Source organism: Neltuma alba, unplaced genomic scaffold (assembly GCF_004799145.2).
Source record: "Neltuma alba isolate B1F8T4 unplaced genomic scaffold, ASM479914v2 tig00012178_pilon, whole genome shotgun sequence".
NCBI classification, from domain to species: Eukaryota; Viridiplantae; Streptophyta; class Magnoliopsida; order Fabales; family Fabaceae; genus Neltuma; species Neltuma alba.
Window position 1 is genome coordinate 47214 of NW_021636721.1, and position 27957 is coordinate 75170.

At 35.5% G+C, this 27957-nt stretch overlaps 4 protein-coding genes and 1 pseudogene across 7 annotated transcripts; 3 read left to right on the forward strand and 2 right to left on the reverse strand.

Moving 5' to 3' along the window:
• The first annotated feature begins 3763 nt into the window (after window positions 1–3763).
• Window positions 3764–6921, forward strand: LOC114724199 (O-fucosyltransferase 13-like). Of its 3 annotated transcripts, none has more exons than XM_028910511.1 (6): window positions 3764–4011; window positions 4195–4274; window positions 4730–4800; window positions 4910–4998; window positions 5167–5388; window positions 5985–6921. In XM_028910511.1, the coding sequence occupies exons 1-6, from the start codon at window positions 3881–3883 to the stop codon at window positions 6718–6720; spliced, it is 1329 nt and encodes a 442-aa protein (XP_028766344.1). In that variant the 5' UTR covers window positions 3764–3880; the 3' UTR covers window positions 6721–6921. The 3 variants fall into 3 exon arrangements, with proteins under 3 accessions (XP_028766344.1, XP_028766345.1, XP_028766346.1); XM_028910512.1 differs by having other exon boundaries at window positions 3994–4011; window positions 4696–4800; XM_028910513.1 differs by lacking the exons at window positions 3764–4011; window positions 4195–4274 and adding an exon at window positions 4293–4473 and having other exon boundaries at window positions 4696–4800.
• Window positions 6922–7222: 301 nt separating this feature from the next.
• Window positions 7223–10736, reverse strand: LOC114724200 (signal peptidase complex catalytic subunit SEC11A). Its single transcript, XM_028910515.1, has 8 exons — window positions 10535–10736; window positions 9799–9911; window positions 9483–9554; window positions 9067–9102; window positions 8462–8507; window positions 8158–8245; window positions 7668–7725; window positions 7223–7567 (listed from the first exon to the last, which is right to left on the reverse strand). The coding sequence occupies exons 1-8, from the start codon at window positions 10611–10613 to the stop codon at window positions 7517–7519; spliced, it is 543 nt and encodes a 180-aa protein (XP_028766348.1). The 5' UTR covers window positions 10614–10736; the 3' UTR covers window positions 7223–7516.
• Window positions 10737–12734: 1998 nt separating this feature from the next.
• LOC114724197 (DCC family protein At1g52590, chloroplastic) lies at window positions 12735–15097 on the forward strand. 2 transcript variants are annotated; one of them, XM_028910510.1, is made up of 6 exons: window positions 12735–13009; window positions 13414–13471; window positions 13644–13751; window positions 14024–14116; window positions 14200–14316; window positions 14662–15097. In XM_028910510.1, the coding sequence occupies exons 1-5, from the start codon at window positions 12814–12816 to the stop codon at window positions 14279–14281; spliced, it is 537 nt and encodes a 178-aa protein (XP_028766343.1). In that variant the 5' UTR covers window positions 12735–12813; the 3' UTR covers window positions 14282–14316; window positions 14662–15097. The 2 variants fall into 2 exon arrangements, with proteins under 2 accessions (XP_028766343.1, XP_028766342.1); XM_028910509.1 differs by having other exon boundaries at window positions 14703–15097.
• On the reverse strand, window positions 14918–16686 carry LOC114724203 (RHOMBOID-like protein 5; annotated as a pseudogene).
• An 8888-nt stretch (window positions 16687–25574) lies between these two features.
• LOC114724206 (uncharacterized protein C57A10.07) lies at window positions 25575–27955 on the forward strand. Its single transcript, XM_028910521.1, has one exon. It carries the CDS (start codon window positions 25971–25973, stop codon window positions 26997–26999), a length of 1029 nt encoding a protein of 342 aa, XP_028766354.1. The 5' UTR covers window positions 25575–25970; the 3' UTR covers window positions 27000–27955.
• Window positions 27956–27957: the final 2 nt, after the last annotated feature.

Genomic DNA, 27957 nt, shown 5'->3' on the forward strand with positions numbered 1-27957 from the left:
TGCAATTATATTGATGCGGATTTGTTTTAATTTAATGTTTTAAAATTTTAATTTCAAGTTAAAATTCAATTCCGATGATTATCTTATATTTTAATGTCTGCTCTCTATATAAAGTTAATGCATATCAACTTAAGGCAGGTCAATTCAATTCATTAATTAACAAGAGTTCACCGTTCAATCTCATGTTAGCGTTTTATCTGGAAAACTCTCCCCTGTGAGAGCAAAATTCACCCCCCCGTGAGAGCCCAAATCGTTCCCTGGTGAGCGGTTCCTTTTGGCGTTCTTTTCCTGGTGGCCGCAAGAGGAGAGTGAATCTGGTGTGCGTGTGTTGGTGTGTGTGGGTGTTAGACTTGTGGTTAATGCAGCTCGGAACTTCAATAAAAGGTGCGACAAGGCAATCGGAATGGCCAAGGACGAGATTTGGACCGGTGAGAATGGATTCAAAGGCAGGGGGATATGCTTTTGGACTAAGGAGAGTGGGCAACGAGTAGATCTATAGTTTACAGGCTAGTCGGAGGTTTCAACCAAGCATTATGAATCAAGTTTTGATATAGTGGTGATGTTTTGGAGGTTTAGTGGCAAATTAATTCTCACTTTGGAAATCAGAAGAACCTTGCTGAAAATCAAGGATGATTTAAGTTGAGTGCCACCTGGATGCCTTTGGTTTTTGTTTGATTTCAAGTTTGATTTCAAGGAACAAGTGATTATTGATGGTTCTGGCTAAGACTGATGAATGCATCTGGTGAGACGGTGAAGACAAGCCACTGGTGGACTGGAAATCTAGGGGATAAAAAGCTTCTGGTCTTTTGTCCTGTTTTCTCTTCTGGAGAACATCTTCCTTTTGGAAAATGCTTCTCAAAGTTGTAACCTGGCTTTTTTGGATAAGCTATGGAGTTGTTTAATGGGTTTGTGATCTTTATGGTTAGGTTTCTCACCCCCCCAATTTCAACTTGTTTCTTCTTTTCTTTATTTATGACTCTTCTAGATGGATTGTTAGCCAGCGCTCTTTCTTCTTGCATCATGTTTTCAGTTGCTGTCTTGGAAGAGGACCAGGGTTTTGTTGGTGCCGATTGACTTTTGTTCTCTAGTTTCTATTGTACTGTAGTTTTTATTTTTAATTCGATTGTTTGTGGTGAAATTTGGATTTTGTACTGGTTTTAATTTCTCAATACAACTGCATCTTTCTGACCCCAAAAAAAAAAATTCTCATATTAGCGTTACTTCTTTTTGGGTGGGTGGTACTCCTCTTGTTCTTAGTATTGGACTTAGTTATTGAGTTGGTTTTGATTCTAAATATAAGACCTATTTTTTGTATTTATCAATTTTCTCTGAATTATCCCTATAGATATTTCCTCAATCATAATTAAGTAGAAGAGGAAGATAAAGTATTAAGAAAGATGATTATAATATTTTAGAAAAAACATGTCATATTTCTTATAATTAACTAACTTACCTAACTTATTTAATCTAATCAAATTAGTTAAATAGGTCTTATATTAAGGACCGGAGGAGTACCAAAGAAAAATGGAGACTTCCGACTGAATCACCGTAAATATAAATCCCAAGATCGTCACTTTGTTTCTCATTCTGCGCACACACGTTTGTATGACGGAAGTGGAATGATTTTGTAGTACTACTTTTGATTCTTAATATAAGACCTTATTTGATTTTTATTTTGGTTCTAAATATAAGACCCTAATTCACTTTATCTCTTATATATTTTTTTTTAAGATAGTTCTTTTAATAATGATAATTCTAGTCAATAAACTTAATTAGCAAGGATATTTTAGGAAAGACAACACCTATTGATCACAAATAACTAACTTAACTTATTTCATTAATCTATTCAAATTAGTCAACTAGCTCTTATATTTAGGACTGTGGATAGTATTTATTTAAGAATGCATTGCTAAATTAATTAGTCAAATGATAATATTTTGATCTTAAAAATTGTGTCGGACGTCGCATAGGTATAATTTTATGAGTACAATTTTGCTATATTGGATGACTCAATGCTAACTTGTGATAAGTTACGAAGATAATGACAAAATTATAAATAATACAAAAATTTGAAACAGATTTTTGGACTAGCAAAAAGTTCATGACTGAATATTATAGAATCAACATTTAAGAATTGAATTCTAAGCAAATCAAAATCCAACAGGCTAAAGAGATCAACTTTCTTTAAAATTTTACCCATTAAGTTGAAGCAAGTGACATTATGATCATCATCATGTCTTTGAAAGCCTTGAGTTAAACATGATTAAGATCCTATTAATATACCCACTACGCATTGACATTATATGAAATTCGAATTTTAAGCAACTCTCAAGTGACTTGTGTTATTAAACTGGGAGATGGCATTCGTCTGAATGATTAATGTACTCCTCCGGTTTTTAATATACGACTTAATTGTTGAATTGATTTTGATCCTAAATATAAGACCTATTTCTTATATTTATCAATTTTTTTAAATTACTTTTATGGATACTTCTTCAACCATAATCAAGTAGAAGAAGAAGATTGGACATTAAAAAAGATAATTATGGTATTTTAGGAAAAACATTTTATATTTCTTATAATTAACTAACTTACCTAACTTCCTTAATTTAATCAAATTAGTTAAATGGGTCTTATATTAAGGATCGGAAGAGTAATATTAAATGATTATTGGTTTTAAGCTCCAACTTCCAAACTAAATCCTCGTCGATTTACTATGAAGACTAATCTACTTTTCCTAAGCCGAATTTTGCCAAAAAGACTTTTTACGGCCTACGTTTTGACTTCTGATCACAAAACCAAAACAAGACATTCTTTGACCTTAATCAAAAAATTAAATTTGAACGTTGTACAAATATTTTAAAGAAACCCATTATTGTTGGAGAAAATATTATACAAAACCACATAATAGCCAAAACTATTTAACTGAGCCTTGGTAAACCGCGCAAAAACCCACCTTCTATGGATTTCAACATACAATGATAACGGTAACTTTGGGTATAAGAAATGATAAAACATACATATTGATTACTTATAATGAGATTATTTTTAGCGATTACTCATTCATATGAGATTAAACAGTAATTTTTCTAAATTATTTCGGTCGTTTACCTCGGTTACTTACTTATAACTTCACAATTCATACTCCTGGTCCTATTTATTAAAGTAAAGAGAGAAGAAAATTTTTGATCATATTTATAAGACAGAGAGAAGAATTTTATATCAGTGTACAATTTTATTTTTTATTTATTATTATGTTGACTTTGTTTTTATAGAGTATATTATATATTAAATAGAGATAAAGTCATAAACTTGTTAAATTTTAAATGAGAGTTAACAAAGTTTAAAGGTTTTATTGATTTGTATAAAACATATTAAAAATGACTTATAAATATGATCAGAAAATAACATTTTTATACTTGTGTAACCTTTTTTTTTTGTGTGCTATAGCCTCTCTTTCTTTTCTCTCTCTCTGTTTTTTTCTGTGACTAAGAGAGTGTTTGTCTAACTCAAAAAGTATTTTTGAAAAGAACATTTTTATATAAATGGAAACAAATTTTTTATATATTTATTTCGTATAAAAATATTTTTAAAATCATAATTTTATATCTATCTAAACATCCGTATGAGCCAAAGCTAGATCCAATCCAGTGAATCTACTGATCTATTAAATGTTTTTTCCCCCACAAAAGAATCCAAATTTTTAATTTTTAATTGATTAATTTATGCGTAAGAAAATCACGCGGACAAGAAGACAATGAAATCTGTCGGAGGAGAATTCCTTGAGACTGCAAGGAAAGCCCCAAGCTTCGGAGGCATACCGCCCTGCATCTCATTCGATCAAAGCGGATCCGTTCGTCGCTTTCAATTCCCGTCTCAAATGGTCTTTTTCTCTGTCAAACCCTTGTTCAGCATCCTGCTCTTCTCCCTCTCTCTCCTTCTTATCCTTTCATTTCTATCTTCTTCTTCTTCCCCTTTCTCCCTCTATCGGACATCTTCCGATTCGGCCATGTAAGTTCACAATCTTATGCCTTTTGTTTTATTTCTAATTTATTTGGATGTGGGTAGTGGAATGCTGAAATTTATTCTTGATTGGTTAGTGTAATTGCATATAGAAAAAGAAAGAAGAAAGAAAGTAGCAACTGAGAATCTTCGATTTGAAATTTAACATCTTTTCAAGCGTTGTTAATGCAGAGGGGAAGGAGATATATGGAGTGTTCGGCGCCTCGTCGAGTGGAGACCTTGCAAATGGTGGCTGCAAGGACACCTAACAGGTACTTGTTACTTAAATCGGCTATTCGTGGATTTAACAACTTCTCTATTTTGTTGGTGGTTAAAAGTTGAATGTTATTAAACTTTAGGGATTACTGAATTTGTTTGGGGAAAATGAATCCGAGGTTGCTTAGTATCGGATGAAGAATTTGGTGTGAGCTGCTATTGTATTCATGCATAGTTAGAAGTTAACCTTCAAAGGTCGAAAAAATTTATAGCCTGAAACAGATTTTCTTGTGTTTAGTGGAAGTTTTACTCGTATTTCATGTATTCATGGAATGATCAGACTTTAAGGCATTGATTTAGCGATATATATATTTTAAATTGAGAAGCGCCCTTCAGTGAATTAGGTCATGTTAGCTGGGGCTGCTGATTGGGTTCACTTTTTACTTTCTGAAACTACCGTAATTGGTTTCATTGCAGACAATTGCTTTCGTTTTTTCTTGAAATGGTGCAGCTCTACCTTTAGAAACCAATGGGTATATCAGAGTGGATTGCTATGGTGGCCTCAACCAGATGCGTAGAGATGTGAGTTTCTCAAGAAAACTCTTGAATACCAAATCCATATAGAGAAACTCTTGATCCTCTTGTTGCTTTCTTAAAATACTGATATCGTGATGCTATTTGGTGAATGCAGTTTTGTGATGGTGTGGGCATTGCTCGTCTGTTAAATGCAACCCTGGTGATGCCAAAGTTTGAAGTGGCTTCATATTGGAATGAAACAAGGTTATTCATCATTCCGTTTATATAACGTAAAAGTAATTAAAAGTAATTGTTCTGTGCAAAATCTTTCTAAGTTGCATTTTTATATTGGTAAAGATATCTATCTGTTGGTTAGTGAATTATATTGTCCTCTAACCTGAAACTGCATTTGAATACTTGGTTCCATTGCAGTGGTTTCGCAGATGTATTTGATGTAGACTACTTCATTCAACAGATGAATGGCTTTGTTAAGGTTGTCAAAGAGTTGCCACCAGAGATTGCATCAAAAGAACCCGTCGCAGTGGATTGTAGCAAACGGAAAGGCCATTTCGATTATGTCGAAAGTGTTCTTCCTTCTCTATTAAAGCATAAATATATTTCCTTCACGCCAGCCATGTCCCAACGAAGGGACAGGTATGTATATTCATCTGAGTCCTTATTCCCAGGAGATAAGTCGCACTGTTTTTCCCCATTTTTAGAGAAAATAATGTTACACGGGAAATTATATGTTCAGAATATTAATTATTTGAATAATTTCATGAGGCCGTGAATTTACTTTTTCATTTTTCCTTTCTTTTGCCCCATTTCTTTTGTAGGGGAACCGAATGGATTTTTATGTTCATTCCATAGTTACGAATTAAGAGTAGATTTTCCCCCCGTGTCAGTATGTGAGGTTGCCATCATCTTGCCTAATACTAGATTGGCTCATCGTATAATGTTTTGCTTCCCCCCCCCCCCCCAATTCATAATTGGAAGGATATTTAGATTGAGCTGGAATAATTAACTTCTCGTGTGATATTGAAGCAAATTCAGAAACCCCAGTCTATTCTAAATATTGTAGGATAGGGTTATTTTAACATCTTATTTATAATATCGTGAACCGTAAAGCAGAGACTAGCTAGGGGGAATAATTGTCGTGGAAAAAAAATCCCTTCCCTTTGCTTTCCTCTCGTTCATTCGGTTATAATCAACTTCAGCAGTTCTCTGAATTTTTTACCCCTTGTTTGTAGGTACCCTCTATACGCCAAAGCTGCTCTTTGTCAAGCATGTTATAAAGGATTACGTCTCACAAGATCCTTGGAAATGAAAGCCTCTGAGCTCCTGCAAGTTATACCAAAACCCTTTCTCTCACTTCATCTTCGTTTTGAACCCGACATGGTTGCTTATTCTCAGTGCGAGTACCCAGGCCTTTCTCCTGCCTCTATCAAAGCCATAGAAGCAGCACCACAAGGTGACAGAAAACCATGGACTGGTGAGTTAGCCCGCATTTGGAGAAGACGAGGGAAATGTCCGCTTACACCAAATGAGACGGCTTTGATACTTCAAGCTCTTTCCATCCCGCCAAACACAAATATATACCTTGCAGCTGGGGATGGTCTGATGGAAGTTGAAGGGTTGACAGCTACTTACGCTAACATATTTACCAAGTCTAGCCTCCTAAGTAATGAAGATTTCGCAGCCATGCATGGGAATACTAAAGCTGCTTTAGATTATTATGTATCTATTAATAGCGATTCGTATATAGCTACATATTTTGGGAACATGGATAAGATGGTTGCAGCAATGAGAGCTTTCAAGGGACTATATAGAACTCTATTTTTGAGCAGAAGAGCTTTTGCAGAATTAACGTTTCAAGGACTGAGGGAAAAGGAGTTGATACAAGCTCTATGGAAGGTTCATAGAGATGATTTTGCCATGGGAAGAGGATCTGCTCTGCCTGAGTGTTTTTGCGAATTTAAGTTGTGACTTTGGATTTCATTAATGTTTTTAGGCCTCTGGCATACTATTCTTTGTTGTTGTTTTCTTTTCTTTTTCATTTTTCTTTTAGGCTGTATGTTCCGATTTTGTGGAAGGAAGCCCTTGGCTTTGTTTAGGTTGTGTATTCTTTCATAACTAAATTATTATTTTCTTCATCTGATTTTCAATTTTATCATCGATTAATATTGACGTGTAAGCCGTCAGAACTCAATACTCATTCAAAACCTTCATTTCTTCTCCACTTACCCATATCCACAGTGATATCTAATATTTTAGGCCCTTCTGCGAACATAATGGTCACTACATCTGGGAACCAATTATTAATGTTTTACAAATAATTTATGTCCCTTGTAAAATATAATGTCCCGTGTTCATCCACCCAACGAGATGTTAAGGACAACAGGCAGTGAAATACTTCTGACTCTACTTTGCAAAGAAGCAACAAAATGTAGCTTCATTGGTAATTTTGAAGGTATTATAACTATAAAGATTTCAAAAACAACCATTCATTTTTCAGGAGTAATATATAGTCAAGCCGGAATTACCATAGTACTACAAAAATGTAAACTTAAAAGTCTGATTCAAGCAACTAAGCAGCCAATAAGGCGTCTAAACGATTAAAAATGAAATAAAAATCCATTACTCTGAATCAACTCCAACATCATGTTGTCTGTCATTTAAAAAGATGGTACAAGATGGGCATCTGGCACCTTCAAGAAAGTGATACTATCTGTTTACTATACTAGAGTTGCAGTTACCACAAAGCTTGATTGAGACATCTCGTTTAATCTTTTGAAGTTATCACGAGCAACCCCAAAGCACCAATGAGAATATACTATAAGAAGAAAGATAAGAAAAGAAAAAAAAAGGCTTAGTATATTCCAAATTAAACCATGTGATTTTTTCTAACCATATAATGGCATATAAAAACAAACCTTAATGATAGGCTTTTCAGTCATGATAATCGTCACCCAGCCCACATAAGGTAAGAACCTGCCCAAGACAAGGTTAAGCAACGGCACAAAAAAATATCTTTATTCCAACGTGCTTTAAATTTTAGAAAGTAGGTAGAACAATAGAAATCCTTTTAGGCCACAAACAAGGATTAGCCCTATCAGCTTAGGCAATCACGTGCAGAACCAAATTTCTTATTTTTTGCCAGAAAGGCCAAAATTTCAGATATTGGTAGTTCGCTTTTATTATATTCTAGCGGGCATGAAGCATCTAGCCAGAAATGCATGAATCATTAAAGTCATGCAGAAATGTTGTTATGTTAGTTGAAGACTGAAGGCATATTATCTTTACGTTGCAACTGACTACCCTGGTAGCTCTATCATACAAGCAATAATCTCTTGAAGACAAGTTTTTAAAACAAATGAGCGGTTGAAATGGAGCAATTGTATTTGGAAGGAAGAAATCTTATACCCGATAGCTCTACCCATAATGTGATGCCTTTGTAGCCAGAGTTGGCCATGAGCATAGAGAAGCCTGTCATCCCCATAATTATTATCTCCTGTGGAAGACAACAAGATACATGAAGGGAGCATATCAAGGCTATAAATTATTACCATATGAATGGACAAATAAAATTACAAAGCAATGAAAAATTATGAAACACAACATTTTTTTTTCAAAAACATCATGATGGTTAGGAGGGGGATAATGATAGGTCAACACACAGCACAGCAAATAATTCTACCAGATCATCAAGCAAGTGATAAGTCACTACCTTTGGTGAGAACATCAACCTCCCCAGTGTCATTTCGCTCATGCACCTACAAAGTAAACATAGATAAGGACTCTCTGAAACACAGTAATATTAATTTATAGAGTTCAGTTCAGTCAATTGAAAACATAAAAGCATTCAAGCCCTGAAAATAATTTTGCTCTAGGAATTAATCAAGTTTCTTAAACTGGGTAAGTTCAATTTGTTGCAATTCTTTCCTCGCCATTTTGTTGGCAGTCAATTACACACCAATACACTATCAGGAAGAGCAAAATTAAATAACAGAAAGGTGCTCCACAGAAAGCCCCGGCACTTTTTTTATTTTTATTTGTCAACAATTTACAGATGTCTCACTAAACAGTTCAAGATGTTTTTTTCTTCATTGAACATAGGCTTAAAGATCCAAGAGAGGGCAAATTCCTACTTTAACAGCTTATAATTATATGTGCCTACACCTGTTCAGCACATCACTTTTTCTCAGATGTCCTGTCAAAAGAGAAACACGAGTCCAAGCACATGGTGCCATTAACTTCAAGGGTAACATTAAGTCGGCGTAAGCACTTCACAAAAATTAAGCACACCAAGTATAACCAGCATATCATATTTACCTTGATTACCCGGTGAACAATTGGAATCTCGCGGCCCTAAATCAAAGAAGTTTTTGTCAATTAACCATGACAGTAAAGATAGTAAACTAGTGAGACATAATAGGAAGCAGCAACGAAACAGGACAAACGATTGTAGTACACAATTACATGTTCATTATATTATATAAACTAGCATCACTAGATATATTAAAATTACTTTCCAAAACCTGAGTTAAAATGGAAAAGGGAGAAATCAGAGCAACTTTAAATTGATGTTCCAATGGTACAAAAACTTCTTCAACAACATGACAAAGCAGGGAATAGAAATTTAAAAGGGGGGAAGTAGAAGCTCTTGATGAAAGAAGTTGTACATGATATGTGATATAAATATGAAGAGGAAAAAAAAAAAAAGAAGTTAAAACTGACAGAGTACTTACATCAACATTAAATACAACAATCTCTCCTGCACGAATTGGATCTTTACTCATATGCAAGAATAATATGTCTCCCTGGATATAACATGGAAATAGCATCTGTGAACTGAAATGAATATAGAAACAGCAAAATATTATGGAAAACAACGCCTCACTACATGGTTAAGTAATATAGATGCATATATATTTTGGTTCCATGCTTAAGTGATATTAGACAAACAACAAGATTTTAGAAATTAGGACTGAAGAAAAATAATAGCAATAATTGCATATGGATTTTCCGACAACTTATGAAGATTCGCTCAGTAGATTGACTTACACGCTTGAACCCAGGTTCCATGCTTCCAGATAGAACAACAACAACAGGAGATTCACTGCCAGTAACGCACATCAATGCCTTCCATATTATCAAAGCAGATGTAACAATCAAGCCTGAGACAGAGAATGTAGACTAATTCAGTAGACATATTTATACATCACAAACAAGAATGTTTTAACTTTTATGAGATGAAGCAATAGAATATGGATGCAGCAGAAATCATTGCAGGGCACCACACAATTTGGCCCCCCCCAGAATCATTGCTTGAACCAAAATTTTGAATATCACCGAGTCCATCCCCGTATATCTCATCCCGCCTATAAACTACAGGACACGGGTAGCCTCAAAGATAACCCTTTTAACAAAAAGAATTAGAATACCTTAATTTCAATAAGGACTCAAGTCTCCATATAGCAATAATGCCCTTAAGTAGAATAACCACAGGCAACAATCAAAGAAAAGACAGTACTTTTCCCCACTTCTCCAACCAGCAGGGCTCAACGCAAACTGATGAAATGAAATTTACATGTTGTTCCTGATTTATTAGTTGGTAAAAACGCAAGACGAAATTATGCATATTAATTAAAAAAGTCAAAGTATTTTAATTCAGTGCTCAATTTTAATTTTCGTTTTCTTTTACTTCACAGCAACCCACGACATTGCAGGTCCCAGGGAATATAGAAAATACGAAATCACACCACAGGCGCAAACAAAGAAAGCGAATAGAAGGACGAACCAAGACTAACAGCCTGTGTGAGGGCCTGGCGGATCTGAATAGATTTAATGGAGTCCACGGTCTCGCCAATCCAACCCATGTTTTTTCTTTCTGATACGGAGCTTCAACGTCTACGTCTCCCACCGCTGTATCAGCTCTTCGGATGTGGCGTCCGCTTCCGCACTCCGTAACTTTTCCCTTCTCGCACTGCAAACCCACAGGCTACACTGCTACAGCCTCCAGACTCCTAATTTCCAATGTTAAAAAGGGGCTATTTTTTAATAATAAATATTGATATATATATATTTAAATTTATGATAAAAAAATTGATCGAAAATTCCAAACTAAAACAAATTATGGGAAGATAATTGATACTCTTCCGGTCCTAATTATAAGACCCAATTGACTTATTTGAGGAGATTAAGGAAGTAAGTTAAGTTGATTATTTATAATAAATAAGTGTTGTTATTCCTAATATCTTTGCTAATTAAGTATATTGGCTAAAACTATCATTATTAGAAGGATTATCTTGGAAAAAAAATGCATAAATATAAAAGAGAAAATGGATTGGGTCTTATAATTAGAACCAAATAAAAAGTCAAATTGGGTCTTATAATAAGGACCGGAGGAGTATTTGTTTAAGGACCTAGGTATATTGTGCTAGCACAACCAATTGTCTGTAATTTGTCCTTAACTGTGTGCAAAATATTTCTTGCACTGTTTCTTGAATACTATTCCCTGTGGTAGAATATTTATGTGGTATTTTTTTCAAATTTTGCATGTGTGATGCATGTTCTCTTATTTCTTTGAACAAAGCTCTTAGCATCACAATGTCTAAGAAAAAGAAAAAGAAAATCTTAAAAAGATACTATTCCAGATTTTATTTATAAGATTTCATTTGTAGCCTATAAACGAGTTTTTTTAAATAGGATCGGAGGTAGTACTTAAATAATCCAAATTTTTATTTGAGTTATCAAATTTTTAATTTGGTTACATGACTCAGAGAAATTTTAAAATTTTCTAAAATAACTCTAACGTCCTCTCATTAAAAACATAGAGAGATGCAAACTCGTCCTGCATACGAAATTTGAACAAAAATTTTTTTTGGGCATATACTGCTACAAAGTCAAAAATTGGTCACGAAAGGAAAACGGGTTAGTTTTTATATTAAATCTTTTCTCTTAATCCTGATATCCGACAAAAAATTGTTTTTTTTTCTAATAATACAAAATTATTAATTTAAAATTGAACATGTTATTTTTATAGTTGTATACTGTGGTAAATTTTTATTCAAAGATTTATTATAAGCATGTTATAGAGATAAAAAATTGTTAATTTATAATAACACATGTTTAATTATGAAATAGAATATGTTAATTTTTAAAAATTATATTGTGATCAACTTTAGAAACAACTTATTGCAAATATGTTATGGAAACAAAAAAAATGTAAATTTAGAATTAAAATATGTTAACTGTGAAATGTAACATGTTAATTTCCAATGTTATATTGTTATCAAGTTTTATTTAAAAACAACTTATTGTAAATATGTTTGAGGACAAAAAGTTGTGAATTTACAATTAAAATATGTTAATAGTAAAATGAAACATTTTAATTTTTAAGATTATATTGTGATTTTTAAAGACTTATAACAACTATTTTGGTCACATAAAGTTGTTAATTTAAAATAAAACTTGTTAACTGCATAATTAAAATTATTAATTTTCAAATTGTCATGAAGTTTGTGTGCATCAAAGACTTATATTGTGTGATGAGAATTTAAAGTTATTAATTTATAATTGAAACGTGTTAAATATAAAATCAAACATGTTAATTTAAATTATCTTTTAATTTCTAATAAAATGGGTATTAAAGTTATTTTATAAAATTAAAAAAAAATTTTTAATCATGTGACTTGATTAGGAATTTGACTACTTTAATAATCCAAATAAAAACTTGGGTTATTTAACTGTCTTTTCAACAAAAAAAATTCTAAGAAAAATTGCACTTACAAAAATAATAATTTTTTTATCAGTTTAGATGGGAATAATTAATAAATTTTGCCCCTTTAAGAAAGACATAAAACTGCCATGTGTCTTTTGACTGGGCGCAGAACAAGAACATATTTATTGTACCGTGAAAGCTCTTTGTTCTTGGCAAAAACAAAAGATCCTGAGCAGCAAAGGCTCACGTCCTCAGAAAATTTGTTGTTATTTTCCGCCTCTTTCTTCTGGCAGCATAATAAAATTGAGTCTTTGCTGTCATAGCCTCTGGCCTAGTTGTGCTCTCTCCCCCTTCCGATGGCTCTTCAGCTTCCTCCTTCTCTTGGGCACTTCAACTTAAGCATCCGAGCACGTCCCGTTGTTGTTACTCGCAGAGTCAACACCTTCAACACCTTCGCCACTCTGTCGCAGCCGCGAAGCGATCCCATCAACTGGGTTGAAGCAACTTCCAGTTTCTTTGATCAGGACAAACGACCCATCATGTTATTCGACGGTAATTAATTCAGCTTCTCTCTTTCCTTTTGCCTTCAAATTTCCAACATGTTATTCTTGCGCTAGCCAATTTGAAACGGATAATTACGCAGTAGAGGTGCTTGATATTCCGTTTGTGTAAACTAACACACTAGTCCTGGATTTATTATAGACTAGCTCAGTCTTTGAAAACATCTGCTTCTTTGCAAGTGTGTCAAGGCACTCAGTTGCCATGATGAGGTCTGGTTGGTCAGTTTGGCTATGAGTTTGAGAAATTAACGATCTTTTCCTATAATTAAGTACACCGAAATCGAGCAAATCACCAAAGAAACTCATTCCCAGGAGAAATGGCATGTAGTTGGCAAATTTAGATAACTTTAGAGCATTTGATTTTGAGACTAATTTACGACTAATTACTTGTGACAGGTGTATGCAACTTGTGTAATGGGGGTGTGAAATTCGTTCGTGATCACGATAGAAATAAGTAAACTTATTCACTCTTTTCTCCTTTAAATTTCTACTCTTTGATTATTTTCATTTTCTCCCATCCTCTTAACACAGTGACAAAGAACATTGCGTCTATTATGAAGTACCTGACTACTACAAAGATATCGAAATGTGATTCAGTCATATTATTTTTCCTGCGTTGTTGACAGGAGAATTAGATTTGAAGCTCTTCAGAGTGAAGCAGGCAAAATGTTACTTAAGAGATCGGGAAGAGCTCCTGATGATATCTCAAGTGTAGTACTGGTTGAAAAGGATAGGTATGTATTGAAGAGCTTTACTTATAAATGGTTTAGCAACTATATTTAATTGTAAGTTGTGGAAATTCTGTGTGGAATAATGATTACTTGGTTTAATACTTTCTTTGGGGAGATTCTTGGTTTAACCATTTACCAATTTAACTCTTCCTTTTAACTTCCGAGCTCCAACCAAATGGATTACTGTAAAATTTGAAGAGAAAGAGAAAATTTGCCATTGCAGCTATACAGAAGAAGGTAAAGAGTGAAACTTAAGAATTTCTGGTTGATTCCAGAGCATATATCAAGTCAGAAGCTGTGCTGAAGATTATGGAATACATTGACTTGCCTTTTCCTCAGCTAGCATTTTTTCTTCAATTCGTACCACTGTAAGTTGCATCCTGTTAATTGATTTTCCTGCTTTCTTCATTTACTTGATGGTTTATGAGTTCCATATGATGGATGGCTGCAGTTTCTTAAGAGATTTTGCTTATGACAATGTTGCAAACAACCGATATACTATTTTTGGCCGTTCAGAATCATGTGAAATATAGAATCAATCTGCCATCATAAGGAGGTAAGTAACATGTTATATTTCATAAACAAGAGGTCATAACTTTTAATTCTTGGTTGTTCTTGTCAAAGTACAGTGAACTTGTCATCAAATAATTCTGTCGATGTTTCTATAAATCAGTCTCAATAACCTTGCAATTAATAGTTTCTATTGCTAGGAAGGTAGGGAGAAGAGATATTCATGACAACATTCTTGCTGGTCCAAAATTACACTTAATTTTAATTTTAATTCTGTCAGAAGATATTCTTTATGACTCAGCCTTCTTATTCATGTGACATTCAATTAAATAACTTAAACTGTTCCTAAGCAAACTGAATCTTATTAGCCCACACTAGGAAACTTTAATTCCAATGATCCTCTAGTTTTTCTGAAGTACTTTGCGGATTCATTATGCCCATTGCAGTCTCTAAGGGTCTATGAAGCTGCACCTTTCCTTGGGAGATTTTATTCATCAGTGCATCACCAGAGGTTATCCAGGAATCATTACACTTATAATTAGACTGTTGATCTTCTCAAAAGAAAGGGCTGTTGATTTTGATAGTCAGGACTCAGCATATTACAGGAAAGAAAGAAAAAGACCAAACCCTTTGAATCACTTTCAATAAATATGTTAGTCTTTTTCTGTATTCTATATGTGGTGTAAATAAGAAATATTAAATAATATATTTCTTATGGTCAACATTCAAACTCTATCCATACAGGTAGCAAAAGTGATACATGTCTTGTGAAAAATGTCAGGAACTTGTCTCTGTTTACTGTTTCTTTCAGAAGCAGTTGCATGGGAAAAAGTTCGAGCCTCAAGTTGTGGTTACAGAGCTTCATCCGAATGTGCATGACAAATGCACTGGTATATACACTTCTGAAGGGACAGATTTTGGATTTATGCTTAAAATCTAGACTGAACAAGCCGTGGAATCAGCAGCAGCAAGCATTTTATTTTGGAAAAATCTGTGTTGCATCATATTTTTGTGGCAGTTTCAGGTATATCTGAGTTAAGGCATATGCATATCTGCCAAAAAAAACCATCGAGTCATGTTCAGAAAAGGCAAATTTGGTTAAAAAATTTACACTGCTTGTGGCATTCACTAAAAAGATCAGAGTGATGTACCCCAGAATGGCCAAGATTAATGCTACGAGACAGAAGAAATATTGGCAGCAAGAGTGTTTAAATTTTTGCTTTGCCTGATATCCTGGAGGGATGTGCCTTGGGTTTATATATCCATACTGAGGTCGCATCAGGAAAACAAAACCCAGTAAAATCCCTGAGATGAATCCTCCTATATGAGCTGAATTGTCCACCTTTGGTAGGAACCCAACCGCCAAATTTAGAACAATAACCACCACTAGAATCATCAGAGCTGAACACTGAAGGAATTAATAAAAGGGTCAACATTTGCAATGATATATGTGAAAGTTGAGTCGAGTTGGATAATATCTATGAAATAATAAACGTATCAGATTCATGTATTGATAACAAAACATGAATTTAAGGGGGAAAAGAAAGCTCAGTGGATATTTTTGGGCAGAGTATGTTACCTTATTAGTATAGACAGACCAGTTGATGAGAAGTTCAGAAAGCATGGAACCCAGAAGGCCAAAAAGTGCACCTGATGCACCAACTGAAACTTGGTGTTGTGCAGATCCTTTCATACGCAACAGATGCCAAGCTTCCTCCAAAACCAGATAACACATACACTAATCCTATCTTCACTGCCAAATTAACCCATCCAAGATTCCACTAATCAGTCTATTCATTAGAGTTTAAAACGGATTAAACATTAAACAGAAAAACAAAGAAAAGCTTACAGAATCCAAATTCCTTCTCAAGTCCGATTCCTGTGACTAAAAGACTAAACATATTGAGAACTAAATGAATAACTCCAGCATGGAGAAATATGCAGGACACGAAGCGCCATCCTTGGTGCTTCTCCAGAATTAGCTCCCTATCAAGAGCTCCCAATTTCCTCAGCCTGCATCAACTTCGTCAAAACCTATATAGATATCTTCAATACGAAAAGAAACAGGAAAAGTAGATAAAAGAGAGACGGGAAGGATTGAGACTAACGTGTCGATGCGAGGGCCAAGAAGGGGGTTTTCACTCATTGGTTCGAAAGAGAATCTGCCGAGACGATGGGTGAAGAGGCAGTGAACCGGAGGGGAAGAAGAAGGGCAATCGTTCAGGTACATTGCATAAACAAACAAGGCCGTGTTTGCCAGAAACATGAGCGGTATCAGCCATGGCAACCGCTGCGTCGGCGGCGCCTTTGGCAAGAAAACCTGGGGAGAAGGGTTGTCCATGTCCCATGTCCAAAGCCGATTGATGTCTTCTTCCCGATCGCTGTTCCTCCCTCCTTGCTTTCCTACGAGCAACGGTTCATGCGTCATGGAGCTTGAATTACGTACCTCAGGTTAAGGACGTTCGAAAGCTTGGTTTAGTTCAACTTCGATCGGTTTACGTGGACTTGATTTGGTTCGGTTCGGTATTGAGCGTCCCGCAAAGTGAAGTTAATTAATTTTAGGGAGAATTGTAATTAGATCCCACTCAAGGGAATTAAATGCAAAAGGTCCCTTGAAATCATCAAATTATTCTGAAGTCCCAAGGGATTTTTGCAATAAATTTTATTGTTTAATTACCAAAATTACCTTCTCTTCTTTTTAACTTTATATTGAAACTGAAAGAGCAGTGGTTGACAACTCAGGTGTAAGGATTGACAACTATTGCGGCTGGTTTGACAACACATTTTCTCAGCATATCATATCATAAGTTGTCAAACCAGCCGCGATAGTTGTCAATCTTTGCATCCTGAGTTGTCAATCACTGCTCTTTCAGTTGTCAATGCAAACTAAAAAAAAAAAAAGGGTAATTGGTAAGTAAACAAATAAAATTTAATGTAAAAAAATTTTGAGACTTTAAATAATTCATAATTTTAAGAGACTTTTTTGTATTAATTCCCTTGAGTGGACCTAATTGCCATTTTCCCTTAATTTTAGGTCCCAAAGAATCTGAAAATACAAATAAGTTTATGTGGACTGAAATGAAATTAAAATGGTAAGTATGTTTACAAAAATGTCCCTAGGTAAAAAGAAGGAATAAAGGAAAGAAGAGCATAAACATGATCGCGAGAAACAAACTGAGGAAGTCTCAACATGCAGCCTGCCATTTCTCAAGTTGAGGAGATAATGAGCAACGACGGTGACCCTGATTTTAGTTCTTCAATCGTTGATGGTGGGTTTTTAGAAACTTCCATCTTCTGCAATGTTCTACCATCATTCTGAAATTGCGTTTCTGTGCGACCTCCATCGGCAACGTGATTGAGCCGCGCAATTAGTAGGAAATCGTGTCGTCATTGAGGTAATGTGTAACTTAGATTCAGAAAGTTCCATCGTTCAGAATTTTTGTTGCGAAAATACTTATGCTGTAAACATGGTAAGAGTAGTTGTAAAATCATACTTTGTATAACTTTTGTTGAGTAATTGAAACTTACATAATAATGAAGTACAAAGGCACATCAGATATGACTAGCAGTTCCAAATATTTACACGGTTAAAGGTGGTGGACACTGATCATATCAAACTAACTTGTATAGAATTTGCCCTGTGAAAATGTTAACGTTGTGTTGTAAATTTTGTAATTGTAGTTGTAAATTTATATTAAGTTTTGGTAAGTAATTAAAATTTGTGTAATACGTGCGGAGGCTCATATGGCTAGCATTTGTGCAAAACAATTATTTTGTATCTTCTGTGTAGGAAGAGAATATGTGAAGAATATAGAAGGAAAATCAGTATATGAGGGTGGGACTAGAAGGAAAAGATTGATAACAAAAAGGATGACATATGAAGAACTAAGAAGGTTGGTAGCAATAGATTTATATGGAGGTTGTTAATCTTCTATTCTTTATTGTAATTTCCCATATTTCCATTTGTTATTTTGCTATTAATTGTTGTAATTTTTTATATGTTCAGTTTTATTTTTCTATTCTTTGGTGTAAGTTCCTATATATATGGTTGTTAATCTTCTATTCTTTATTTTAATTTCCAATATTTTTATTTATTATTTTCCTATTAATTGTTGTAAATTTTCAGCTTTTCAATTGTTATTTTTCTATTTTTTGGTATAAAGTCCCATATATGCGGCTGTTAATTTCTTTTATTTGTTGGTGTAATTCTCATATACGCAGTTGTTAATTTTTTATTTCTTGGTGTAAATTCCCATGTAATTTCCTATTCTTTATTGTAAATGTAACATATTTGCAGTTGTTATTTTGCTATTAATTGTTGTAATTTTTCATATTTCCAGTTGTTATTTTCCTATTAATGGGTGCAAATTCCCATATTTTTAGTTGTTATATGGGGGCTGTTAATATTCTATTCTTTATTGTAATTTTTTATATTTTCAGTTGTTATTTTTCTACCAATTATTGTAAAATCTCATATTTTCAATTGTTTCTCCTTTTAGCTCTAAGGCTTTTTGTTTGACTGGCTCCCTCTCCGCATCAGCCATTTTATGCCAAACATGGCTTGCATTTTGAGAAACCTCTCCAAAACTGTGTAAATTCTCTTTTTTACTTGCAGCAAACTCTTTCTTAAAAACTTTCCATCTCGTCGTTGTCGTCGTCTTCTTTTTATCTTTTCTCTTCATCATCATTTTTCTAGCTCTTTGCAAAACAACTTTACTTATGAAAATTTACAACAACAAAATAGGAAATCAACAACTTTACATATGAAAATTTAAAACAGAAAAATACTCTACATATGGTAATTTATAATAAAGAATAGAAATATAACAAATCCACATATAAAAAATTACAACAAAAAATAGAAAAGATACAATTCAACATCTGAAAATTTACACGAAAGAATACAAAATTAGCAACCTACATATGAGTCTGGTAAGAAAAAAACCTACATACAAAAAATTACAATAGCAAAAATACAACTCAACATACATGAAAATTTATATGGAACAATGAAACTTGACAGCTTTACATATCGAACAGAACAATGGACAAATAATAATTATTACTATTGATCCTGGTATTGAATTGTTATAGTGTTTGGTTTGTTTCGGTTTGGGCCTAGGAGCTAATTAGTTGAGCCCATTTGGTGTGTAGGTCTATATATATGGACAAGGCCTGTTGGTGTATTATGATTTTTCTCAATGAATAAGAGTACAATTCAGTATGCTGCGTGTAACTCTGATGGCTAACATGGCATCAGAGCTCGGGTCAGTCAAGATCCGTTAATACCGGTTGAGAAGGGCCCAGCAACCGGAACCCGTATTCTTCCAAATCCCTCATCTTTGACTGCGATTCAAGAATGAACTGGTAAACCACCGACGAAGACACCTACGCAATCTTTCAATCATCCCTGAATCAAGAATCATATCGCGTTTAGAGTCCCGTGAATTCTGATTTGACGATGACAAGAATCGTAGGAGAAGCGAAAGGCTCCGATGACGGAATGATCGATTTCGGAAGCCTGCTCTACCTCCATCCTTCGGATACGCAAGGTGCGTCGATCATTACTCATCATGCTGACGGGAAGTGCTGAGAACTATGCGATTTGGAGCAAGGCAATGTTAATTGCACTTCGAGGTAAGAACAAGACCGGCTTCATAGATGGATCGTGCGAAAGGATTGAACAAGATTCGCGTCTCAAGGAACACTGGGAGAGGTGTAATGCCGTGGTGTTTTCTTGGATTTTAAACTCAGTTTCCAAGGACCTTGCGAACAGTCTCATATATCTACAAGATGCACGGACGGCTTGGGAGGACTTGCGAGAGCGATTCGACAAGGTATCTGGGTCAAGAATATTTTCTTTGCACCGTGAGATTAATTCCTTGCGTCAAGGCAATCTCTCGGTATCTGCATATTATTCGCGTCTCAAAGAGCTGTGGGAAGAGCAGAGTAACCTCATAGCGATTCCCTCTTGTACGTGCAACACTTCTAAACTGTATAGTGAAGCTGTGCAAAGGCAAAAAATGTTACAATTTCTGATGGGCCTGAATGAGGTTTATGATAATTCAAGGAGTCAAATACTCCTAATGGAACCCCTTCCGACTGTCAACCAGTCCTACGCGATGATTCTTGAAGTGGAGTCACAGAAGAACATTGCAAACATGGAGAGAGGTAACCCCATGGAAGGAATGGCGATGACAGCTAGAGGCAGAGGAAGGGGAAGAGGAAGGGTTAAAGGAGCCCCTCCACCAGAATGTGAGCACTGTGGCAAGAAGGGCCACGTTAAAGAGAATTGCTGGGAAATAGTGGGATTCCCAGCTGACTACAAAGGGTTTAAAGGAAAACAGAATTCAGAAGCAAAGGGAAGACAGAGTGGAGTGAACCGTGAGGCAGAGGCTCTCACAAACGTGTCGACTGTTTCCCCCAGCTTTACACTTGAACAATACGAACGCTTGCTGGAGCTTCTGAAGAAAGACTCTGCGTCAAGTGCACATGCTCTCAGCGGTACAGGTTTGCCCATTCTTGTCTCCTCTGATATAAATCATAGTAAATGGGTTTTAGATTCAGGAGCTACCACTCACATGGTTAGTGATTTAATGTTACTAGATAATTACAGAGTTTATAATGGACCAATTAAAAACATAAAAATCCCGAATGGAGATAGGTTTTCTGTGACCCACATAGGTGATATTAAGTTTCCTAATGGTATTGAATTAAAAGATGTCCTATATGCTGCTGAGCTCCAATTCAATTTGATTTTTGTATCCAGAATTACCAAATAATTGTTCTGTGTTGTGTCCTTTTACCCTGATAAATGCATGTTGCAGGACCTTCAGGATGGCAGGATGAGGGGGATTGGTAGAGTAGTACATGGACTATATTTGTTGGAATTAGAGAGAGATTATGTTTGTGACTAGTGATTTGTGCTGTTCTACTACACATGCTGATCTGTGGCTTTTACATAAGCGATTGGGACATGCTCCTGTGAATGTAATGAGACATTTAGATATTGTCAAAGATAAATCAATGCATTTGAATAAAGGATGTGATATTTGTTTTCAGTCCAAACAAACTAAACTGCCTTTCCCTTCCAGTTGTATTAAAACTGATAAATGTTTTGATTTATTACACATGGATGTGTGGGGGCCTTATAGAGTGCCCACACATTCAGGTTTTCAGTATTTTCTCACTGTGGTAGATGATTTCTCAAGGGCTACGTGGACATTTTTAATGAAGCAGAAATCAGAAACTATGTATCATGTTAAAGGCTTTCTTGCTTACATTTTGAATCATTTTGGTGTTTCAGTCAAGAGGGTAAGGGGTGACAATGGAACTGAATTTGTTAATTTTGAATTAAGAGATTTCTTTAGGGAAAAGGGAATCCTACATGAAACTACTTGCCCTTATACACCTGAACAGAACGGTATTGTGGAAAGAAAGCATAGAACACTGATGCAAGTTTCTAGAGGATTAATAATACAGTCTGGTATTCCAATTCAATATTGGGGGGAGTGTGTGAAAATGGCCACCTATCTTATTAATAGAACTCCTAGTAGAGTCTTGCGTTTTCAAACCCCATATGAAATAGTTTATGGACATCAACCTGATTATGAGAACTTGAGAATTTTTGGCTGTTTGGGATATGCTAGTGATCTTATTAACAGAGATAAACTGCAACCCAGATCTATACCCTGCGTTTTCTTAGGCTATCCTGATAATAAAAAGGGTTTTACCTTATTAAGTCTTAAGGACAATAGTATTTTTGTTAGTAGACATGTGAGGTTTCTTGAGGATGTCTTTCCTTTTAAAAATAAGAGTGGATGTGATCAAGGGGGAGTATCTGCAGATTTCAAACAAATGTTTTATTTTGATGACCATAGTGATACTTCTCTACAGATTCCACAGATTGTGAGGGAACCTCACCAAGAAGAGCGTCACAGTGTTGAAAACACTAATAGACTAAACACAAATGATCAGGCTTTAGGAAATGAAAATAGAGATTCAGCAAAGTTTAGCAAGCGTTCTATTAGGGAAAGGAGGCCACCTATTTGGGCTAAAGACTATGTTTGTAATTTGACTCAGTCAAAATTCACAAATAAGAAATCTGATTGCAAATATCCCATTGAAAATTATATATCCTATGATAATATTTCTCCATCATACATGTGTTATCTTTGTTCCATTGATGCTGTTATTGAGCCAACTACTTATGATGATGCTGTAATTGACAATAACTGGGTTAATGCCATGAAATCTGAAATTGATGCATTGGAAGAAAATAAGACTTGGGACATAGTTCCTTTACCTAAAGGTAAGAAGCCAATTGGTTGTAAATGGGTTTATAAAGTGAAATATAAACCTGATGGAACTAGTGACAAATATAAGGCTAGATTGGTTGCTAAGGGATATAATCAAACCGAAGGAGTAGATTATAATGAGACTTTTTCACCAGTGGTAAAGATGGTCACTGTCAGAATTATTTTAAAACTAGTTGCGGTAAACAATTGGTCCTTGTATCAAATGGATGTAAATAACGCTTTCTTGTAGGGAGATTTAGATGAAGAGGTTTACATGACCATACCCCAAGGTTTTAAGAACCAAGGGGGAGATGTGGTGTGCAAATTGAGAAAATCCTTGTATGGGCTTAAACAAGCCTCAAGACAGTGGAACCAAAAGTTATCACTGTCCTTGCTTAATGGGGGTTTTCTGTAGAGTAAGTATGATTACTCTTTGTATATGAAACATTATGATGATGGTTTTGTGATCATTTTAGTATATGTGGATGATTTATTAATCACTGGAAATTCTGAACAAAGAATTAATCAAGTTAAAGAGTTTTTACATGGTCACTTCAGAATTAAGGATCTAGGTGTTATGAAATACTTCTTGGGCATTGAGGTAGCAAGGTCCAAGAAGGGAATTTTGCTGTCACAACGGAAATATATACTGGACCTCCTTGCTGAAACAGGAATGAGTGGTTGTAAGCCACTCACTTTGCCCATGCCACAACATTTAAAGTTAGTAGCCTATGAAGAAGGGAGGCATCAAAAAGAAGATTTGCTCAGTGAGCCAGGGAAGTATAGGAGGCTGATTGGTAAATTGATTTACTTGACAATGACAAGACCTGATATTTCTTTTCCTGTGCAGGTCTTGAGTCAGTTCATGCAGCAGCCAATGAAATCACACTGGGCAGCAGCTGTGGGAGTCCTAAGATATCTCAAACAGTCACCAGGACTTGGGATTAAGCTGAGTTCAACACGGGACCTGAACTTGAGATGCTTCTGTGATTCAGATTGGGGATTGTGCGAGACCACGCGTAGGTCGGTCACTGGTTATCTTCTCAAGTTAGGAGACACTCTCATAGTTTGGAAAACCAAGAAGCAAGCAACAGTCTCAAGGTCCTCGGCTGAAGCTGAGTATAGGGCTCTTGGTTCAGTTGTGTCAGAAGTTGTTTGGGTTAGAGGTTTGTTATCTGATTTGAGGATTCCTTTAGAAGGTCCAGTTGATGTATATTGTGACAGCCAATCGGCCATCCATATTGCCACAAATCCAGTGTTCCACGAGAGAACAAAACATATAGAGATCGATTGCCATTTTATTCGTGAGAAAGTGACAGAAGGAATTGTAAAGCTTCAGCATGTTTGTTCTGCTGATCAGGAAGCAAACATATTAACAAAGCCAGTAGGAAAAGAGACTCAATTATGGTTGCTTAGCAAGTTAGGAGCTTCCAATGTTTACAGCCCCAAACTTGAGGGGGAGTATTGAATTGTTATAGTGTTTGGTTTGTTTCGGTTTGGGCCTAGGAGCTAATTAGTTGAGCCCATTTGGTGTTTAGGTCTATATATATGGACAAGGCCTGTTGGTGTATTATGATTTTTCTCAATGAATAAGAGTACAATTCAGTATGCTGCGTGTAACTCTGATAGCTAACACCTGGATTGTCCTGTCTCTTTTTTTTCCCCTCACAATGAGAAACCTATGATGTTATTTGAAACAAGAGTTATTGAAATTTTTCAAGACGATGGAGGATGGAAGTCGTACAGCAAGAGATTCCAAGTGCTTGGCAAATGGCAAGTAGTCTTATTCTAGGCAATAACAAACAACACATATATTTAGTTGTTGTTTCAAAACTTTTAAGATAACAAAATAATCAACAAAGAGATTTGAATGAAAAGCTAAATGAGAAGACCAAACCCTCAATAGCTGAAAACAAGAGAGTCGAGAGACGAAGGACGCAGCCAAGAAGGAAGAACTTGACAAGAGAAGAGAACGGAACGGCGCTGACAGAAGGGAGAATGAAGCACACCGATTGATAATGCAGAAGAACTTCTGATTTCAAGACGCGAATGTTGCAGAGAATGTTTTCCTTTCCATCGCGTTTAAATCCCCAATCCGTGCCTTCCTTTTTGATAGAATTTTCATGGGCAAAATAGATATTTTAGTTTCAAACTTAAATTCATTTAGGGGTAAGGGAACTCAAAAACAAATTTCAGAATCTTTTGAGACTTATTAGAAATTAAGTCCACTTTGTGGGACTTGGCTGACATTTTCCCTTGTTATTAGGCCGATCTTCAAGAATATCTTCCTCTTTTGGTATTGCACCCTTTAGAAGATTCGTTTGCTATATCACAATGTACTAAATTAATGCTCATCCTCCAACTAGTCAAATTCAACTTAGTTGTTTTATCCCGTGAAATTCAGCTTCAATAGTTCTAATCTAGCTCAAGTTGTCAACTTTAACCCCAATAACTTGGTCTTTGTTTTAACTATTTAAAGTAGCCTCTAAATTTAATAAAATATATAATTTTATTTTTTTAAAATATAATAACTAATATTTTGAATGGTTCAATTATAGGGATTGAATTGTATCATTTCAAAAAGTTTAGAAATTAATTGAGCCTTTAAAGTTTAAAAATTAAATTACAATTGAGTGAAAAATATGAGGATAAAAAATTAATTTTCCCTAAATTTATTTAGTTATTTTTACATAGCAGAAGGAATAAATGTAATTAGTTTATATGCAATTGCTATTACACACAATTTTAATTAATATACAAATTTATTTTGAAAATTTTCATTTAAGAATACTGAGTTTTTTTCAAGTATAAATTTTCTCAAAAATTTTAAAATCATAAAAATATTTTTCTATTACATCAATGTTAATATTTTAACGGTGTAATGTTTTTTGTTTAATAATAAAGATAATACTCATCGAAAGAAATAATAAGGATAATATTGCTAAACAAATTTGGAACCTAACCTTGAAATTTACAAGGCACAGATTTTCACTCTCGGTTTCCTTGCGTTCCTGGAGGAAGAAATTTCAGTCGCTCTCACGTCTGAGATCTCTATCTCCTTCGTTCTTCAATTCCATCGCTCCTCTCCGACGTTTGCCGGTCTCCTTGCCGTTGCCGCTGTCTTTGTTAGGGACTATCGCCATCATTTTCGTCTGCACTAGATCTCGGGTTGCTGCGTCTTTTCCTCCTCTGTTCGACGTTCAAATCCTCTCTTCTCATCAGCCGACGTTGTGATGGTTGTAAGCTTCCCTGGATTTGCTTTGTTTTCTTCTTCCCTTCGATGCTGCAAATGTAGTTTTGGAATTTCTCTGTCGCATAGCTCCCTAAAATGTTGACCTTGCATCACCTGTGCATTTGAGCATGCTTCTTTCGGGTGCGTTTGATCACTCTTTCCGTTTTCAAATCATAAATTACGATGAATAGTTTCTCATTTGGATCTGGAAGTCCGAAGCCCTACCAAAAAAGCGATTTTGACTTGGAATCCGGAAAACCCATAAAACGATACCGAAAGTCGAAAACCTCACATCTTCATCCCATCAGAATGATCAAATCATTTGGAAGTCGCCTTCATCACTATTTCAAGTTGCACCCATTTATGTGCTTCTTCATCTCGTTATCTTTTGGGATCACAATTCTTCTGATCCTTTCTGTATACGAAAGCCATTACAGAACAGTGAATAATTACAGTAAATTGGATCTGGTTTCGGACGATTATCCATTCCCGAAGCTTCAAAATCTTATAATGGTTGCGGGCCATTCTATTTATACAAGCAGTAGTTGTGGGAAGATTGAGAAGGAGGAATCTTGGTATTTGGAACCTTATCAGAAAATCGCTGGTCAAGCTGCCACTTTTGTGACGCACATACAAGAGGGGATTGACATCACAGCCAAAGATGACTTAGCTTTGCTCTTGTTCAGTGGAGGAGAGACTCGTAAAGATGCTGGTCCTCGCAGTGAGGCACAGAGTTATTGGGCTGTCGCTGATTCCAAAGGGTGGTTTGGTAAATCAGAAAGTGTGAAGTGGAGAGCACTTACAGAGGAGCATGCCCGTGACAGTTTTGAAAACCTCCTATTTAGTATTTGCCGATTTCGGGAGCTCACTGGCTCATATCCCAAGAATATAACTGTTGTGAGTTATGATTTCAAGCGAGAGAGATTTGCAAACCTACATCGATCTGCAATTGGGTTCCCAGACTCAAGCTTCTTCTATGCAGGCACTTCAGCTGCATCGAATGCAAAAGCGGCTGCTCTGAAAGGGGAGGCATTGGTGAGAGCTCAATTCCAGAAAGATCCATTTGGGTGTCAAAGTTCTCTTTATCATAAAAAAATTAGGCGTGATCCCTTTCATCGTTCAATTCCTTACCCTAATGGTTGCCCAGAAATGCAAGCTTTATTCAGATATTGCGGTCCAGCTCCTTATCCTGGCTCTCTCCCGTGGGCGTAGGAGAGTCAGCTCAGTCAAATTATACGGATTGCTTACTGCCAAAATGAGAGATGAGAAGCCAACAGATAGCCAGAATTTTTGTTCACTTGTTTATTTAAATGGTTGGAATCCCTGTTGTGTAAAATGATGAGCCCTGTAAATCAAAGTGTTTTTGCATGTGTTTCTCATAGGCTGAAATATTTCTGCCTGGAATTAACTGTGGAAGTTGAAAGTGCCCTATAAAGTTAGAACTTTCCTGCGGAGATTACTGTCTAATGCTTTGCCAACAATGACTAATTTAAGAAGAAGAAGCTGTGTGGGATCTGATTTATGCCCAATAGGCAAGAATGCGCTTGATGAATCTGATAGCCATTTTTTTCTGTTGTGTCAATTGTCTAACCGAGTCTGGTTTGGAAGTACTCTATTACTCTCTTTTAATGATGCTGATTCAGTGGAATTAAAAGAATAGCTGTTGCGGCTGTTATCTGATGGGAGATTTTCTGCTATCAAATAGCTCTCATGGCTATGACGTTATGGCAGATCGGGAAATCAAGATGTGCAGCATTGCATAAAAATATCCCAACTGACCCTGTTTTTATTATCCCCCAATCGGAATGTCTTTTGCGGGAATCTTGGGAAAGCCAATGGTTGGAGCTTGAGCCCTAAAAATAAATTCGGATGCAGCTTTCTCAAATGATTCGGTGCTGGCAGTAATTGCTTTCGTTCTGAGGGATGCCAATGGATGAAAATTAGATGGTTAGACCAAGATCTGTTAAAGTTGATTCAGCGTTTATGGCAGAGGCAATGGCGTTGTTGGAGGCAATTAATTATACGCAGGAAAATGACTTGGAAGATGTCAAAGTGGAAGCTGATAATAAGAACTTAGTTCTGGGTTTTGATGTAAGATAATTTTACCATTTCACTTCGGTTGTTGGACTGTTTGTTTACTTCATCAATGAATTCTATTTTGTGGGGGGAA

Bases quoted from the DNA above. Each gene is read 5' to 3' on its own strand.
- LOC114724197 (XM_028910510.1), top strand. From the start codon at position 12,814: ATGGCTCTTCAGCTTCCTCCTTCTCTTGGGCACTTCAACTTAAGCATC. The intron at 13,752-14,023 runs GTATGTATTGAA...GGTTGATTCCAG, and splicing joins GTACTGGTTGAAAAGGATAG to AGCATATATCAAGTCAGAAG. The intron at 14,117-14,199 runs GTAAGTTGCATC...GGATGGCTGCAG, and splicing joins TTTCTTCAATTCGTACCACT to TTTCTTAAGAGATTTTGCTT.
- LOC114724200 (XM_028910515.1), bottom strand. From the start codon at position 10,613: ATGGGTTGGATTGGCGAGACCGTGGACTCCATTAAATCTATTCAGATC. The intron at 9,912-10,534 runs GTTCGTCCTTCT...TCTCTGTCTCAG, and splicing joins CACACAGGCTGTTAGTCTTG to GCTTGATTGTTACATCTGCT. The intron at 8,246-8,461 runs GTAGTGACTTAT...TGTCTTCCACAG, and splicing joins GGTTGATGTTCTCACCAAAG to GAGATAATAATTATGGGGAT.
- LOC114724199 (XM_028910511.1), top strand. From the start codon at position 3,881: ATGGTCTTTTTCTCTGTCAAACCCTTGTTCAGCATCCTGCTCTTCTCC. The intron at 4,012-4,194 runs GTAAGTTCACAA...TTGTTAATGCAG, and splicing joins ACATCTTCCGATTCGGCCAT to AGGGGAAGGAGATATATGGA. The intron at 4,275-4,729 runs GTACTTGTTACT...GAAATGGTGCAG, and splicing joins GCTGCAAGGACACCTAACAG to CTCTACCTTTAGAAACCAAT.
- LOC114724206 (XM_028910521.1), top strand. From the start codon at position 25,971: ATGAATAGTTTCTCATTTGGATCTGGAAGTCCGAAGCCCTACCAAAAA.